Below are 16,861 nucleotides of genomic sequence, written 5' to 3'. Positions count from 1 at the left end.
CCAGAGCATGGTAGAGCGATTTATGTGTTTGAGGCGCGGACTTTCCCTTTCAAGAACAAAATGATAGCAATCATAGGTCGACTGAGCGCCTTCGTGTTTTATTTCGATATGCTTTGAGTAATGGATATGTTTGCTAAGCTTTATGACAGCAGTACCTACATCAAGCTTCTCTATTTCCAGGCCTGAAGATTTACATCGCATTCGGGTTGAGCACATGGAAAGACAGTTGGCCAATCTGACCGGCTTAGTACAGAAGGCATTGACACAGAAACCAGCACAGCCAGTAGTTAGTAACAGTCAGAGCACCTTAGGGCTGCCAGCACAATATCGTTCAGGTTGGTTTACTCAACTTACCTCCATTATCTACAGTTTACTTTGTTTTGCAACAAAATCTTTGATTTTTTTACGAAGGTAAATAATAAGCTCTATATTTTTTTTTTCAATTTCCATGCCGACAGACAAATCAGTCTCGTTTGAAAAATCCGTTTCATTTAGCGATGATGTTCAGGGAACCCCCAAGCCTTATAATCCACATCACCTAGGTAAGTACAATGATATTCTATAAAATCGGTCGTGGACGATGTTCCTCCAGTTTCCCCGAACGTTTAGGGTCCTCAGGTTCGATTTCACTGCGTGCAGCCAGCGTGTTCGTGGCTTTTCACGAAGTCTGCCGTATTTTATGCGATTCACCCTTTGAACCCTTTTTTGTTGAATCCACATTTACATCGTATCTGCGATGTTTATAGCTTATTAAAAAAATTGAACTTGGCTTCACTGTCTATGATCGCTTATTCGTAACAATCGACAAAAGTAGGAATAGGAAAATGGCACGTCTAACTTTGTGGTATGTATTAGTATGAAAATCAAAGTTTTTTTTTCTCAAAATCCCCAAAAAGTTGAAATCTTTGATAGCGAAATTTACATCACTTGCTTGGTGCAGACTCATTGTAGGGTTAAAACAGGCATTTTCATCTTTTCGTCATAATCTCGAAAACCAATAAAAGAGACACTTTTTTTTGCCAAACTCAACCGTACCAAATCGTAAGCTCAGGAGAAACGTTCTGATATAGTGGAGCTTTAGCAATTGGACGTAGCTTTCGTTGGTTTTAGCCCTTACGATGATGGACGGAAATATCTGCCATGTTCCTATTTATTGTATTTAAATATCGATGATAGAATTTCCCAGTGTTACTGTCATGCGGTCACTTTGCTCGCATAGAGCTTGCTGACGTTTAAGGCCACTCCTGACGGAATCCAAATTTCAAAGTGCTCGCGTTTTCGGGGGCACACCACTCGATACGGAAGCAACGCACAACTTTCATTTTTGTTGATTTAGTTTTGCTGCATGCGTGAAAAAATAAAAATGACAGTTGTGCGTTGCTTCCGTATCGAGTGGTGTGCCTCCGAAAACGCGAGCACTTTGAAACTTGGATTCCGTCAGGTCAGGAGTGACCTTAATCATCTTTCTCTTTCAAGCGCATAAAAAAGATCAAATCCTCCCTATGCGCTTGAAAGAGAAAGGCGATTAGACAAAAGCAAGCTCAATTGTTACAAAAACAACTTTGGTATTTTTTTCGAGTTTTCTGATACAAACTTTCTGAATTTACTAAGTCAGCTCAAAGAACTAACAATTTAGAGACAATTCTCATGCTTAATTCAAAATTGAAAAAAATGCAAACGTTACAAATATGCGATCGTGGGCAGTTCAAATATATCGTGTACAACTTATTTTATTAGGACTGTATGCTAAAGCTTTTTGATAAAAATCTTCTTAAATATGAATGCACATTGCACAACGTTTCAATCTAGTCAAAAAACATTGGTTCACTTTGATCAGAAGTTAAAAGTTACACATAGTGTGTCGACTTAAATTTAAGGTCACCCTCCAAAAATAGTTTCTTTATATCTTAGGAATTATTAGTATACTTTGAGTTTTCCATGAAGCATTTAAAAGTCAAGTTTGAATGTAATCTGTTGTAAGTTCAACTCAAGCGTTACCAACGATTTGGAAGGATGATTTATTTATATTGTTAGAAATAACTGATGTTGATGATGATGATGATGGTGGTCGCGCCACATACCCCTACAAAGGATTGAGCTTGACGATTTATCTTTAAGATAATTAATTGAATTTAATTTGACAACAATTTAATCAGATTGGCAAAACAAAACAAAAATATGAATTGAAAAAAATCTTCTATTTCATCGACAGATTCTCATAATGATGCTTCGAGTTCATATCTCGAGTTCGATATCTCTCGTAAAAATTTCAAAAGTTCCACCCAGAATCGCGTTCCATGTTAATTACAGGTAACGTTAGCCACTTGTAAGCATCAATAATAATCTAGTAAACTACGTCGTCAACAAAATAAAAACTTGTGTTACCGCTCCGTCAATATCAAAAGTTTTGGTATCAGCCTTGGGAACGAAACTCTACTGTAGATAGTTATTACTAATCTACAGAATCATTTAAACAGCTGAAAAGCGCAAGTCAAAGGTCAAATTACAATTATGGAAAATCTATCATCATCATCGAGGCGAACAAAACATTTTATCAGTGCCTCAATTATTGAAAAATACAATTGTCCAAACAATATATCCGTAGGTCAAATTTAGTCAAGATACAATTATTAAAGATTTTAAAAAGTCAACCAAGTAGCTGCTTAAAAGGCAGCTTTTACAAGGCAATTGGCGTTTATGAGGCACAGTTTCTCGGACCAAATGCCAAATCTAAACTACAACAACAACAACAACAAGCTTTTACAAGTGAAACATTATCTTGAACTGTGATAATGTCGTTGCACGTTTGATATGTGCAGGAATCGAATTGAAATCATTGATACCTTTGAACACCTAGTGGGGATGGTGACTTTCTCGTGCATTTTGAAAAATTATGTATATTGGCCATGAAAGTATCATCGTGTTATTCGTGTTAGCCTTATGATACACGAATGCAAAAATGATGACTTGGCTTAGAAACCTCGCAGTTAATAACTGTGGAAGTGCCAAATGAACACTACGCTGGGAGGCGGCAGTGTCCCAGTGGGGGATGTGATGCCAATAAGAAAGAAGACTACGAGAAAGGCGAAAACGGCGAAGTGTAAAAGGCAGTAGCATTAAATTACAGAAATGCTGTCAGTTTCTTACATAGCCACTTTTTACGCCGATAGATGTCGTTGTTGAATGTTTATATGAAAATTGCATACAATTTATAATTGAAAATTTGTACTGTGAAACGTGAAACCTTCTATACACCTTTCGAAGATATTTTCATTCGACAATCAAACTGAATTCATCACGTTCTGTGAATTGATAATTTGTTTCCAGCGTGGTACTGTAAGCTACCAATTAGCAATTGGTGATACTGCCATTCTCGTTATTAGTCAAGACACTAACCTCTGTCATTCGAACAGATCTCAATCCAATACCATGAACATCATTTCATTCTCATGGAACTAAATCATTTGATATATTGTACTTGATGTTCTTTCAAAAGTACGGCAAAAATAAAATTATGGTACAGCTCCCAATAGTCAGAGCGTCTCAAGTCAGAGCATAATATAATCTTGTCAATGGCAGTGTTTTCAATCAATCAGCTTCATCAGCATAGATTACAACTCTTTTTTGTGAGATTGGGACAGCCAAAATAACCTATGGAAAATAAATTCTTCTGATTGGTCTGCATGCTGTGAAACGATCCATATTTCTCATAAAATCATCAGTGGCTGAATGGAAATTAAATGCAATTTTCATATTACCAGAAAAAACAGCGACATCTACTAAGAGAAAAAGGAAGGAACATACGAAAATACTTATTTCATCTGTCATCTTTCTTCATATCAATATGAATTTCAATTTTCAAATTACAATGCATATTCTAATAGTGTAATTGTCATTACAGTTTTCATATACGTAAACATTCACTTGATAGAAATTTTCTTCATAAAAATATGATGAAACTCAATGCCTTCTGTATCGCAAAAATGTTGCAAATCAAGTTTGAGAAACTTCTTTTCACAATTTGGACGATGTGTCAACAAAATTTAATATTTATTTATTTAGTTAATATGTTAAATCAACATGCCACTATGAAAAATAAACTGGCTGACATTCGAATATTGGGAAATAGGGGATATGTAATGACATTTTCATATAATGTGTTAACAGCGCCATCTGTTGGTAGACACAAATATAAGAATTATTCATGCTCATACGATATATGAACACTGTAATGTACTGTTCATACACGTATGAACATTGACATGAATCTCAATTTTCATATATGTTTTCCGAAAACGACACCTTTTGGAGAAAAACATAGTTTCAAATAATTATTCATATAATATAAACATCTTTGAACGCTCATGAACATTTCAGTGTTCATACATGTTTGAATATGAAAATAGTCATTCGTTCATGGAAAACTGTCTGTCCCTGTCACTGCATAGGTATATTCAAACTTATCAAGGGACATATTTTGATAAACATACCTTTAATATTGGAATTAAAGATTTTACTACAATAATGTGAGTCATACCTACCTAGTCAAATTGAATTCAATTTGGCTAATTAACTAAAAAATGGACATCATGAGTACATACTTGAGTAGCATTAAAGCATTATGTTTCAAGAAAATTGATCTAGGCAATAAAAATCAAACTGGCCTACTCGATGAGTCTCTGCTGCTCATTTACCCTATATATGCTCTGATTTTGAAATGTCTCATTTGTGGATATTTCATGTGATAGTTCTTAACACTTTTTGGAAAATTCAATGCAATTTTCATATATGTTTTTCAACGACGACATCTTTTGGTGAAAATAGTTCCTAATAATTATTCATACATACTATTTAGCACCATATTTCGCGTTTTCGGCTATATTGAGCTATTATAGAGCCAGATTACAGATGACATTTTTGGCCAGAAGGTGTTTCTATTAAGCCTTTCATCGTGCGAGACATGTCAAATAACCGCCCTTTTTTAGCACCCGAGCGCCGCAATGTATCATCCCCTCAATGCCGAGCTGCTCCCCAGACAACCCGCCAGAAACAAATAATGTCGCCCCTCGCATCACCTCTTCCGCATCAGAATGCGAGACTTGTCTACCCAATTCCTGTCAATCGTCGTCCAGCTCTACTCAATTCAATGACCCAAATCAAGCGAATAATGTCGACAATGGTGTAGATCACAAGCTATTGATTTATTAGCAGAATGTTGGTGGCATAAATACTCGTATTTATGATTATCTTCTTGCTTCATCCGACTCATGCTATGACGCGTTAGCATTCACCGAGACATGGCTACGTGAAGACAAAATATCTACCCAGATTTTTGGTACCGATTACAATGTTTTTCGGCTGGATCGCAACTGTAAAAATAGTAACAAAAAAACTGGCGGTGGTGTGCTACTAGCCGTTCGAGCGAAATATAAAGTTCGTCAATTGTCCATCCCGAATTCCGAAGCGGTCGAACAAGTTTGGGTTGCTGTTAATTTTGAAACCCACACTTTATTCATATGCGTTTTGTATATTCCACCGGACCGAGTTCACTTCCTTCGATATTGGATCGGATGCAACTCAAGGATAGTAGGGTAACGGTACCAATAGTGGAGGTATTAGTAGATCCACAAAAGAAAATATTTTTTAAAAATTGATAATTATGGGAAATTTACAGATTTAATATCTTGGTCAATAGATAAACTAATAAATTTGCTAACAAAAATGAGATAGATGTCATTTAACATCAACAATTACCAAATATTGCTTGCACCACTATGGGTACACTGTTCCTTTAGTGGCGGTAAAAATTAATTTTGGTTCCCATAGTGGTGCTATCCATTGGTTTCATATGAGACTCGCCACTATTGGTACAGTTGCACCACTATAGGTGCAAGGGAGTCAATTTTGTTAAGGAAAATCATTGTTTTCAATAGTTTTTCAAGCAAAATCTTAAGATAAGTTGCATTCAACAGGATATTAAAAGCACGGCGAATCAACTGAAACCATCGTAAAGTGTATACATATGATAAATCCAATTAAAACCCCACTACCTCCACTATTGGTGCTACCTTCACTAAGGGTACGGTTACCCTAGGTGATTCTAGGAGATTTTAATTTGCTTAATGTTTTTGCTTACTACCAAGTCAATCAGGCTATCTTTATCCCGACACTTCCCACTCGTCGATCAGTTCAATAAGCTCAGTTCTCTTAGACAGTTATTGTCTAGCACGCATTCATCAAATTTATAACATTATGAATGAAAATGGAAGACTACTTGATCTCTGTTTCGGCAGTTCGGACGGCAATATTCGCTGCACGTTGATTGGAGCTCCTTCGCCTCTCGTAACGTTAACTTCAAATCATCCACCTTTGCTCATAACTGTGAGTAGCGTCACGCCTTGTATTTTCTCTGAACCAGTTGAAAGCATCTACTACAATTTCAAAAAGGGTGATTATACTAGTATGAATATTTTCCTAGAAAATATTAACTGGCAGGATGTCACCATGAACATGAATGTTAACTCTGCTGTTATTACGGTCTCAAACATATTACTCTACTCGATTAATCAGTTTGTACCAAAACGTATATCATCTCTTCCTATGAATCCACCTTGGAGCAATAATTATTTAAACGCCTGAAAACCCGGAAAAAGTCTGCCTTGAGGAAATACTAAAAATTCAAAACGCACTATTACAAGGTCATGTATCACTCCACAAATCGGCGTTATAAATATGTGAACGACAGGCTCTACTCTTCGTATCAACGAAAAATTCAAAGAAACCTACGGCTTAACCCAAAAGGATTTTGGGGCTTCGTGGGTTCACAACGGGGCCCTCCTTAGCCGTGTGGTAAGACGCGCGGCTACAAAGCAAGACCATGCTGAGGGTGGCTGGGTTCGATTCCCGGTGCCGGTCTAGGCAATTTTCGGATTGGAAATTGTCTCGACTTCCCTGGGCATAAAAGTATCATCGTGTTAGCCTCATGATATACGAATGCAAAAATGGTAACCTGGCTTAGAAACCTCGCAGTTAATAACTGTGGAAGTGCTAAATGAACACTAAGCTGTGAGGCGGCTCTGTCCCAGTTTGGGGATGTAATGCCAATAAGAAGAAGGAGAAGAAGGGTTCACAACGGAAAGAATCCGGTCTCCCAACTGTCATGACTAATGGGCATATCAAACAGACGTCTACAGAAGAAATTTGTGATCTTTTTTTGGAGCAATTCTCTGGAGTTTTGTCGAACCATCTTCTCAACTTCTGATTTGCAAGCTGCTGCCAATGTCCCGTTATATCCTCCAGTTGGCCAACATGCCATTGTCACCGCCGAATGCTGTTCCTCTTTGAAATCTTCGTCTAATCCGGGACTGGATGGCATCCCATCAATTATTTTAAAAAAAGTTCCTCCAGTTTATGTCTGACTCTATCAATGTTGTTTGACCTATCGCTGCGTACTGGAACTTTTCCGGATCACTGGAAAAAATCCTACATTTTGCCTGTCTTTAAGAAAGGTGATAAGCAGCAAGTCAAGAACTATAGGGGTATTGCTGCTCTATGTGCAATCTCAAAGCTGTTTGAAAAACTGGTGCACAATTTTTTATCTCACAACTGCCTGGGTTATATATCAGAGGATCAACATGGCTTCATCCCCAAACGATCAACAACTACGAACCTACTTGTTTATTCGTCAACCATCACTAAGGCTCTTCAGAAAGGACAACAGGTTGATTCAATTTATACGGACTTTACAGCAGCTTTTGATAAAATCAATCATAAGATCGCCGTTGCCAAATTCGAGCGTCTTGGATTCTCCGGGCCTCTCCTGAACTGGCCTCAGTCATATCTGAGCAATCGAGAAATGGCAATCAAAATTGGAGATTGCATTTCATCCTATTTTCCGATGACCTCAGGAGTGCCGCAAGGTAGCCATCTTGGGCCACTTGTTTTTATTATTTACTAGTCGACCCGGCAGACGTTGTCTTGCATAGTAGGCGGAAATGTGCGTCGCAAACTGCCCATGTGAAATTCCCATACGAATCTTTATTTTAGTTTTTCACGGTTAATTTTTTTTTTTTAAATAATTTTCGCATGAGGAAATATCATATAAACCCGTCGGAAACTATAACGAATGTAACTGCTGAAGGAATGAATAAAATCCATCCAGTCGTTTTCGAGTTATGCGGATACGAACACGGACCATTTCATTTTTATTATATAGATAGATTTAAACGACATCAATTTGTTGCTCAAGTCTTTCAAGCTCTCATTTGTCGATGATTTCAAGCTGTACTGGATTATAAAAAATCTCGATGATGCGTCGTTCCTACAATCACAATTCACAACTGAATTTGTTTGCAAACTGGTGTGATTTAAATCAGATGGTACTCAATGCTGACAAATGTTCTTTGATGTCATTCTCCCGCAAACGTTCTGTGATTAGCTACGACTACAAAATCGGTTCCACTAGTCCCCGGCGAGAATCTTCTGTCAGAGACCTCGGGGTGATGTTAGATTCTAGGCTAACGTTTAGAGAGTATATTGCGTACGTAACTTCTAAAGCCTCTCGCACCCTTGGCTTTATATTCCGAATTGCAAAGCATTTCGATGATGTCCACTGCCTCAAAGCACTCTATTGTTCTTTAGTCAGATCGATTTTAGAATATTGTTCCGCAGTGTGGGCTCCATATTACCAGAACAATATTGCTAGAATAGAATCCGTTCAACGCAAATTTATACGCTTCGCTTTACGCAGCCTTCCATGAAGAGATCCTTAAAATTTACCCAGCTATGAAGACCGTTGCAAGCTTATAGATTTAGAGCTGTTAACAGTCCGTCGCAATACTTCACGGGCGATATTCATTGCAGACCTCTTGCAATCGAGAATCGACTGTCCCCCACTGCTTTCTATGCTAAATATCAATGTTAGCCATAGGAATCTTCGCTCTCGTTTTCTCCTCTTCCTTCATGGTGCACGAACTAATTATGGTCACAATGAGCCATTTACTAGCATGTGCCGTATATTCAATAACTGCTCCATTGGATTCGATTTCCATTCATTTCGTAACACTCTCCGTACGAACTTTTCTCACCTTCTAAACGATCTATCCAACAAAAATGAACTTTTTTTCGCTCCCTTCGACCTTTTTTAATGTACTCAATAGATTTATTTACGCTGAATTCAGGTACGTATTCAGATTTTCTGTAACACGTTCAGTTTTTGGGGAAAAACACATTTTAATTCATGAAAGTACGTATTTTCATAGAAATTTGGTTTCTCTCCTCTGCAAAGCTGAATTTCGACTCCTCACTTTTAGAATAAAGTTTGAATTTTGTAGAATGGGCCTTGTAGAATGCATGTGGGTTGTTGGATTTCATTTGGCACGTACATTTGTTGTGAAAAACGGAATTTCATTCACAAAAGTACGTATTTCCAATGAAATTTGGATTCTGTGCTTTGCAAAGCTGAATTTCGGCTCCTCATTTTAAGAATAAAGTTTGAATTTTGTAGAATGGGCCTTGTAGAATGCATGTGGGTTGTTGGATTTCATTTGGCACGTTCATTTGTTGTGAAAAACGGAATTTAATTCACAAAAGTACGTCTTTTCACAGAAATTTGGTTTCTCTCCTCTGCAAAGCTGAATTTCGGCTCCTCACTTTTAGAATAAAGTTTGAATTTTGTAGAATGGGCCTTGTAGAATGCATGTGGGTTGTTGGATTTCATTTGGCACGTACATTTGTTGTGAAAAACGGAATTTCATTCACAAAAGTACGTCTTTTCATAGAAATTTGGTTTCTCTCCTCTGCAAAATTGAATTTCGACTCCTCACTTTTAAAATATAGTTTGAATTTTGTAGGATGGGCCTTGTAGCATGCATGTGGGTTGTTGGATTTCATTTAGCACGTTCACTTAGTGTTACTAGAAAAATCTTTCAAGTACACTGAGAATGGTTGAAGGGAGTAAAACACTGTTGACTTAATCAGTAGTAGCTAGGCTTACAGACATATTGTCACTTTGAATGGGGTTCCAATTAATTGATCTAGTGTGTGTTATGACAATCTAACTCCCACTGTCTGGCAGTGGCATTATGGATAGAATATTCGTGCAACTATTTAAATTTAATATAATTGCTAGAATCTTAGATCCGGGAGCTAGAAGGTGATAGCTCTATTGTAACTCCTATAGCCCATTTCAAGAACGCAAGCATTCCGAAGCTATAGTCGTGTACAATAAGCCCCGCGTGATTACACCCACATATCATAAGGATATCTGAAGTGCATTCACACTTCCTGGATCAAAATTTAATTTTTTTGATCTTGGCACGTATTTAGTAATGAACTCTATCAATATGAAAAAAAAAAAATGCATTTATGATATATCAAAAATTACTTACCATTTTTCCAACATTATCCGTACACTAAACATGTTTGCGCATTTACATTCCTTGATCACATTATTAGTAAAGGCATTGCCCGTGCTAACAATCGATCACTCTGTGCTTGCACAAACATGCAGGCTTCTGTTGCGCTTTTAATACACTATAATGAATAGGTTGTCTTGCTTATGATAGAAATTGTTCAAAATCTCCATGTAAAAAAGAGACGGCAAAACAACCCTGCAACACTGAGTAGATGAAAATTATTTATGAATTTGTTTGATTAAAATAGAAAAACCTCAGCGGCGACGCGTCGTCCTCAATGGCTCTCAACGACCCAGTTTCATTACAGAAAAAAAAACAGAAAAAATGTAGAAAAATTATACTTAAGGATTTTTGATCCAAATGAATGAATATCAAACCGGAAACCATGCGCATTCTGAAGTCTTTTGAACAGTAACTTTGAGGAAATCCAAAAATATCCGGTGGGCTGCACTCCGAAGCTTACAGATTTGACAACGCTGCACTCCGAAGCTTTCAGATTTGACCGCAAACCTTCACAGAAGCAAATCTTCACGAAAATCTTACAAACTTCGACGGAAAGCTGTTCAGGTCGTAACACAGATTTTGCAGCATATGTCTGTTGACTCCAGTCGGACTTAAGCTTGACGCGTTTCACGATTTTTGTCAGTGACCACATTTTGAAATACATATAATCCCGGTTTTATTCCTATTCCAAGACCAAAACTGACGTGGCAAAAAATATATCATTGTGTGCATCGGCTGAAAATCACGGAAAAATCGGACCACGTCACTGATCCTTGCGCACAAACCAAAAACTTCTGGCCTGATCTGCCAGTCCTACAAAAGAGCGTCACATTACATGTTTTTCACGAAAACTGAAGTTTTACTGAAGCTGAAACGGAGCACTTTTTTGCCACTTTCACTCGCGATCGCCGCAAACTTTCAATTCTTCAAAATTAAAAAAAATTTAAAAATAAAATGAAAAATTGGAAATTCACATACGGACAAAAATTAACTTTTAAAAATCACATTGAAGGCCTTCAAGCCAAATGTAACAAATATATTAAGTGTCTATATCCACTTATAAACAGAAAATCAAAACTTTGTCTTAAAAACAAACTTTTGATTTACAAACAAATTTTTAGACCAGCCATGTTGTATGCTGTGCCAATATCCTAGGTGCCAATATGAACTAGTTCTCGGGTACTTATTCAAAAGGACGTATGTGATTTTGTAAACAAAGATTCAAACGTCGATTTGTCCGATCTGATGGCACTCCCACGCAAACCAACACCATTAGCAGGTAGCCGAAGCCTCCCCCTATCTGTCTATGGTGATGGTTTGCGTGGGAGGGTAATCGGATCGGACAAATCGTCGTCTGAATCTTTGTTTACAAAATCACATACGTCCTTTTGAATAAGTACCCGAGAGTTGCTGCAATACCAGAAAAAAAGGCACTCCAGAGGATTCAAAATAAAATTTTGAAAATGATTCTAAAGTTGCCTCCGTGGTATAGTACCAATGAACTTCATAGAATTTCTAATATTGAGACATTGCAACAAATGTCCAACAAAATAATTTCCAATTTTAGACAAGTTGTTTTTAGTGTTACTATTATAGCAATACGTTACGCTTAATATTTGAAATAATGTGGTTCTTAAGATGACTATTTTGTGGCTTTGTTGTAAAATCGTAAGGCAAAAATAAAAAATAAAACATTTGTTTGAGTACATAATTTCAAAGATTTACAATTGTATATGTGCAAGTTCTAGTCGAAATATAAATTGTATTAACGGATCTACATTTGTTTTAATTACTTATTCCGTTTAGCTGACTCCAAGCCAACGAAGCCAGCGATCAAATCATCAACATTACCACGGACATCATCTCAAGGTAACTTACAGAGAAAGTCAACAATGTTATTTTTCCTTAAAGACAATCATGTTTCAGAGCGTGACCGCTTGAAGCCTTCCCCGCCACCGAAGCCGCTAGTATTGGCCGCGAATCAGTACAACGCTGACTTGTCCCTCGCTCCGGAGGTGTATAACAATCTACGAAGCTTGCAGAAGAAAGCCAAAGATCTTAGAACGGAGGTACGAGCAATGCGGCGTTTAACTCAAACCCAAGCTGTCGCCATTCGAGAAGATATCAAAGATACATTTATGAGGATACGCGCAACACTGCTATCCAGTAGTGGAGTTCTTTGGGGTCAATCTGACCAGGAGCGGGTACGTACATCACTTGTTTTTTTATTTTGTCTAAAAATGTTTTAAAACTTTTCTTTTCAATGACTGTCATTTATTTTTCATACGCAGAATTTTATGGGACCAATATCAGATCCATAGAATCTGTAGGTCTGGTCACTATTTTTAAAAGCATATCAATGCCATCCCCTATTTCGAAGAGTATCTCGAAAAAGCCTCTAGGCCATAGTTTCCCAAAGTGGTGGGTCGCGACCCCCCAGCCTGTGTAAATCTTATGGAAGGGGGTCGCGACCCCCCAACTTTGGGAAGCTATGCTCTAGGCCAATTCATCTAGAAGTGCATCATATGAAATTTGTTATTTTTTAGACTTTTTTTTATAGAAATGATTTTTACAGCGATCTAAATACCCTGACATATAATATACTATGATATCGTTACTCTATATTTCTTGTAATATTGATTAAATCGATGCACGAATTTCAATATAAGTTGATCAGATTAAGTTAATCAAGTTGATCAGGTTAATCAATATTTTCTAAAAATCCCTTTTTCCATCATAACTTTTGATCTACTGGACTTATTTTCATGAATTTAAAGTTAAGAAGTGCTAACTAACAAAAAAAAAGTGATTCTTTGAAATATTTGAACTTTTATGGATAAATAACGACACAATCTGTTATTCCTGATTTAGACTACGAGGGTCTTTTAACGACTCCATTTTTTCATATAGTTACTATGCGTCGTTAGACCTATCAACCTTCATTAATTCACAATCATAATGACCAACAAAAAGAAAATGGCTCATTCAAGTAGTTAGATTGAAAGATATGTATTCTCATAAGTTTCTATTAATTGAATTACTTTACTATGACTATTATCGGCAAACCCAACCCAAACGAATAATGAATATCTACAAATAAGTATAGTTCAAATAAAAAAAAACAAATCCACATTTTATTGCAGACTAAAATGACAAGAGAGGAGGAAATTTACAAACAAGAAGTCATACGGTTAGAAACGGATTTGAGTGACTTGGAATCATCGGTTGAGGGGTTGCGAGGTGAAGTAATTAATCGCCGCACGCGAGTTAACATGACGGCAGTCGAAGACATGGCCCTTGTTTTGAGCCGTGCGAGGTAAGTCTAGAAAACAAAGCCACTATACAATGCGTTAGTATTTGCTGGAAATCAATATTCAAACTCCGCTCAACAATACTGTTACTGACGACCACAATATGACAAGAATCATTTGCCTTGCATGCTGATATTTTAGAAAAGACGATGTTATTTTAGTGATCGAGATTAAATTTCCGAAAATTTCCACGAAAGCAGAAATTACGTTTAGCTCAGAGTGGAATTTACTAACAGAAAAATGCAAAATAACGAGATGCGAAGTTCGCAACAAAAACTCCTTTTTGTTTCTGACATTTTTTTAATGATTTTTGGCATTTATTGGAAAAACAAGGATTTATCATATGTTAACCTTTGTCGCTTACTTGGGGGCGCAACGCATCGATTTTTTTGAATTGCTTTAATTGAGTTATTTTTTAATGAAGATTGAGTTCATCAGTAAAGAGCATTACCTAAATTTTGTTGCAGAGTATGTGTAAACACGTAATAAAAAATATATAGTTAATAGGTTAATATTCAATGTCTTAAACACAAAATAAGTTTTATGATAATACTACAATAATTGTCATATCATCGTTTAAATTTCAGTAAAACTGTAGCAGAATTGAAATTACGCTTCCCAAGGTTACAACAAGACTTGCGTACGTTCTTATCACTCGACATGGAAAGACTTTGCCGAGAAGAAAATTTCCTCAAAGAAGAGCCGGAACGATTGGAATCTGCATTAAGGAGATGTAAGAAACTAACGGGAACGTTGGTTACGTTGAAAAGGTTTGTACATTTCACCAAAACTGCTTTACAGCTATTCATTTCGTAATTGAACTTTTTATTTATCAAGTTTCTATAAGGGCATTATCAACATTTGTTGAAGTGGGAACAGATTGAAGATGAACACTTTTCGATTGGTAAAGGGTGAAAAATAACTTTTGAAATTGATTAAAGACAAAAAAAAACTCTTTAGATTTAATCGTTTTTATCTAAGACTAATTCAAGAAATTAGTTAATGTCACCTTTATCTACTAGGACAAAGATGAGTTCTTATGCCAACCATATGCTTCATGGTTGATGCCGCATGAAGATACTTCGCGTTACGGTAGATAAGTTTTTACTGGTCTGATTCCAACATATAAAGTTTAAAACATTGTTCGAGTCGAAATCGTCCATGATGTGACATTGATTAATGATATACAGACTACGTCTGTGTTTTCAATACCGGGTACATTGTCTCAGCCGTTTCTTGATGGATTTTCAATTTGTTGAGGTTTCGATCAAGAAACTTTTCTTTGTATTGTTCTAAAAATACTGATTTTCTACCATTTATTATTGATAATTGATAAAAAAAAGTTTAGAAATAACCAATCCATCTTATACATGATGCGCAATCACTGACATCAAAAAAAAAAACTTGCGGGTTTGGATCCAATCATCAATATTTCACGCAGAGTGGACGCAGCAAAGCGGACACAGCAGCACGAAGGCTTTGGTAGCAGTCTCATTGGAAAATCATTTTTATTTATTTATTTATTTATTTTGGAGCAGGGAAAAGCCCGCTTGAGTAGAGCATATCCCTTCCTCAAACGGGCGCAAAACCTTCTCTTCTTTTCTTATCCACAGAAATTACATTTTCCAACAGATACAATGTTTACTTAAAACTATTACAATTTGTAGATTCTTAATACTAAATATCCTGACTAACTAACATTAAACTAGAGTGTATTGGTTTGGGGGGCGGCAAGTATTCGACAAAACTTTTTCCGAATGTTGGAGCGAAAGATATGAAAATCAAATTCAGTTGCACAACGATTAAAAATGCGGCACATACAAGTGAATGGTTCATTATGCCCATAATTTGTGCGTGCACCCTGGAGAATCAAAAATGAATTGAGTCGAAGCTGGTGGTAGGGAACATTTAGATTAATCAGGGAGAGCAAATGTGGGCAATCAATTTTGGATTGTAGAAGGTCCGCAACAAATAGAGCCCTGGTTACGTCACGACGCTCACTTAACAATTCTAAACCAATAAGCTTGCAGCGGTCGGTGTAACTGGGTAGGTTATTTGGATCGTTCCAAGGGAGATGCCTTAGGGCGAAACGAACAAATTTGCGTTGAATTGCCTCAATACGCGAGACACTGTTTTTATAAAACGGTGCCCAAACGACTGAAGAGAATTCTACAATCGACCTTACTGAAGCACAATACAGGGCTTTCAGACATTGGATATTCCTAAAATCTTTTGATAAACGGAAAATGAAACCAAGCATCTTAGAAGCTTTGGAGGATACGAAAGCGACATGATCGATGAAAGATAGTTTTGAATCAAATAGTACACCTACATCCTTAACGACACATTCTTTTGACGTAGAACTACGTCTGTCTTTTCTATATTGGGGTACACTTTACGATTGCAAAAAAATGAAAATCGTCACGAAAATATGATAGACTTTGATCGTTAATATCTCAGCCGTTTCTCGATGGATTTTCAATTTTCTTACGTCTTACGTCTGTTGATGCAGTAGAGGGGCTCGGAATCTTCTTCGCTGCTGCAGTGAATGCGTTCTGGTAAACTTTATTTGGCTCGTTTTTGCTGCTTCGTAGATGTCTGCCGGAGTAAACGCTAAGTCCGACGCAATTCACGTGAAGGAATAATTATTATTATCAATAACGCCGTTGAAATTAGCCACCAGGGGCTTAGACTGACTTAGCGATGGGTGGTAAGTCTCTGTAGCAGTTTGCGTCGGTGATGGTTGCAGCTGTACACTATCAGCCAGGCTTGTGCTTTTCAAATTGTGTAATCGATTATCATTGTAAATAATATAAACCTAATTAATACCAATTTAATGTCAACAATGAAGTTCAATCGGATGTTTGGCATTGTTACCAATGCTTCGAATCGAGATACAATTATCGAACGATTCTTACTCTCTAGCGAGTTTTTATCAATTGGTAATTCGGATATGTGAACGCTTGAGAGTGTTATTCATCCTCGATTATTTGAAAATTTTATTTTTATCTTCATTTTCAAATGTTGGGCCAAAAATTATATAGGTACATCACATCGAAAGCAGATTTAGGCTGGGCTTGAAAAACGCTTGCTTTGGTCCCATCGCACAGAATAGTCGAAAATCTGTAGATT

The 16,861-nt window shown here is 36.9% G+C and overlaps 1 protein-coding gene across 5 annotated transcripts in view; it reads left to right on the top strand.

Annotated features, from left to right (window-relative positions):
* LOC134211702 (coiled-coil domain-containing protein AGAP005037) overlaps nt 1–16,861 on the top strand; it is a 107,268-nt gene that overhangs the window by 60,897 nt on the left and 29,510 nt on the right. For 3 of the 5 annotated variants that reach the window (XM_062688846.1, XM_062688845.1, XM_062688847.1), the window contains exons 13-18: nt 181–335; nt 459–542; nt 12,225–12,287; nt 12,345–12,622; nt 13,562–13,734; nt 14,317–14,499. In XM_062688846.1, the coding sequence (XP_062544830.1) occupies nt 181–335; nt 459–542; nt 12,225–12,287; nt 12,345–12,622; nt 13,562–13,734; nt 14,317–14,499 (936 nt within the window). Of the gene's footprint in view, nt 1–180; nt 336–458; nt 543–12,224; nt 12,288–12,329; nt 12,623–13,561; nt 13,735–14,316; nt 14,500–16,861 lie in introns of all 5 variants that reach the window. The other 2 variants (XM_062688844.1, XM_062688843.1) reach the window with 1 other exon arrangement.

This window comes from Armigeres subalbatus, chromosome 2 (genome assembly GCF_024139115.2).
Source record: "Armigeres subalbatus isolate Guangzhou_Male chromosome 2, GZ_Asu_2, whole genome shotgun sequence".
NCBI classification, from domain to species: domain Eukaryota; kingdom Metazoa; phylum Arthropoda; class Insecta; order Diptera; family Culicidae; genus Armigeres; species Armigeres subalbatus.
This window is presented reverse-complemented; position numbering and strand designations above follow the sequence as displayed.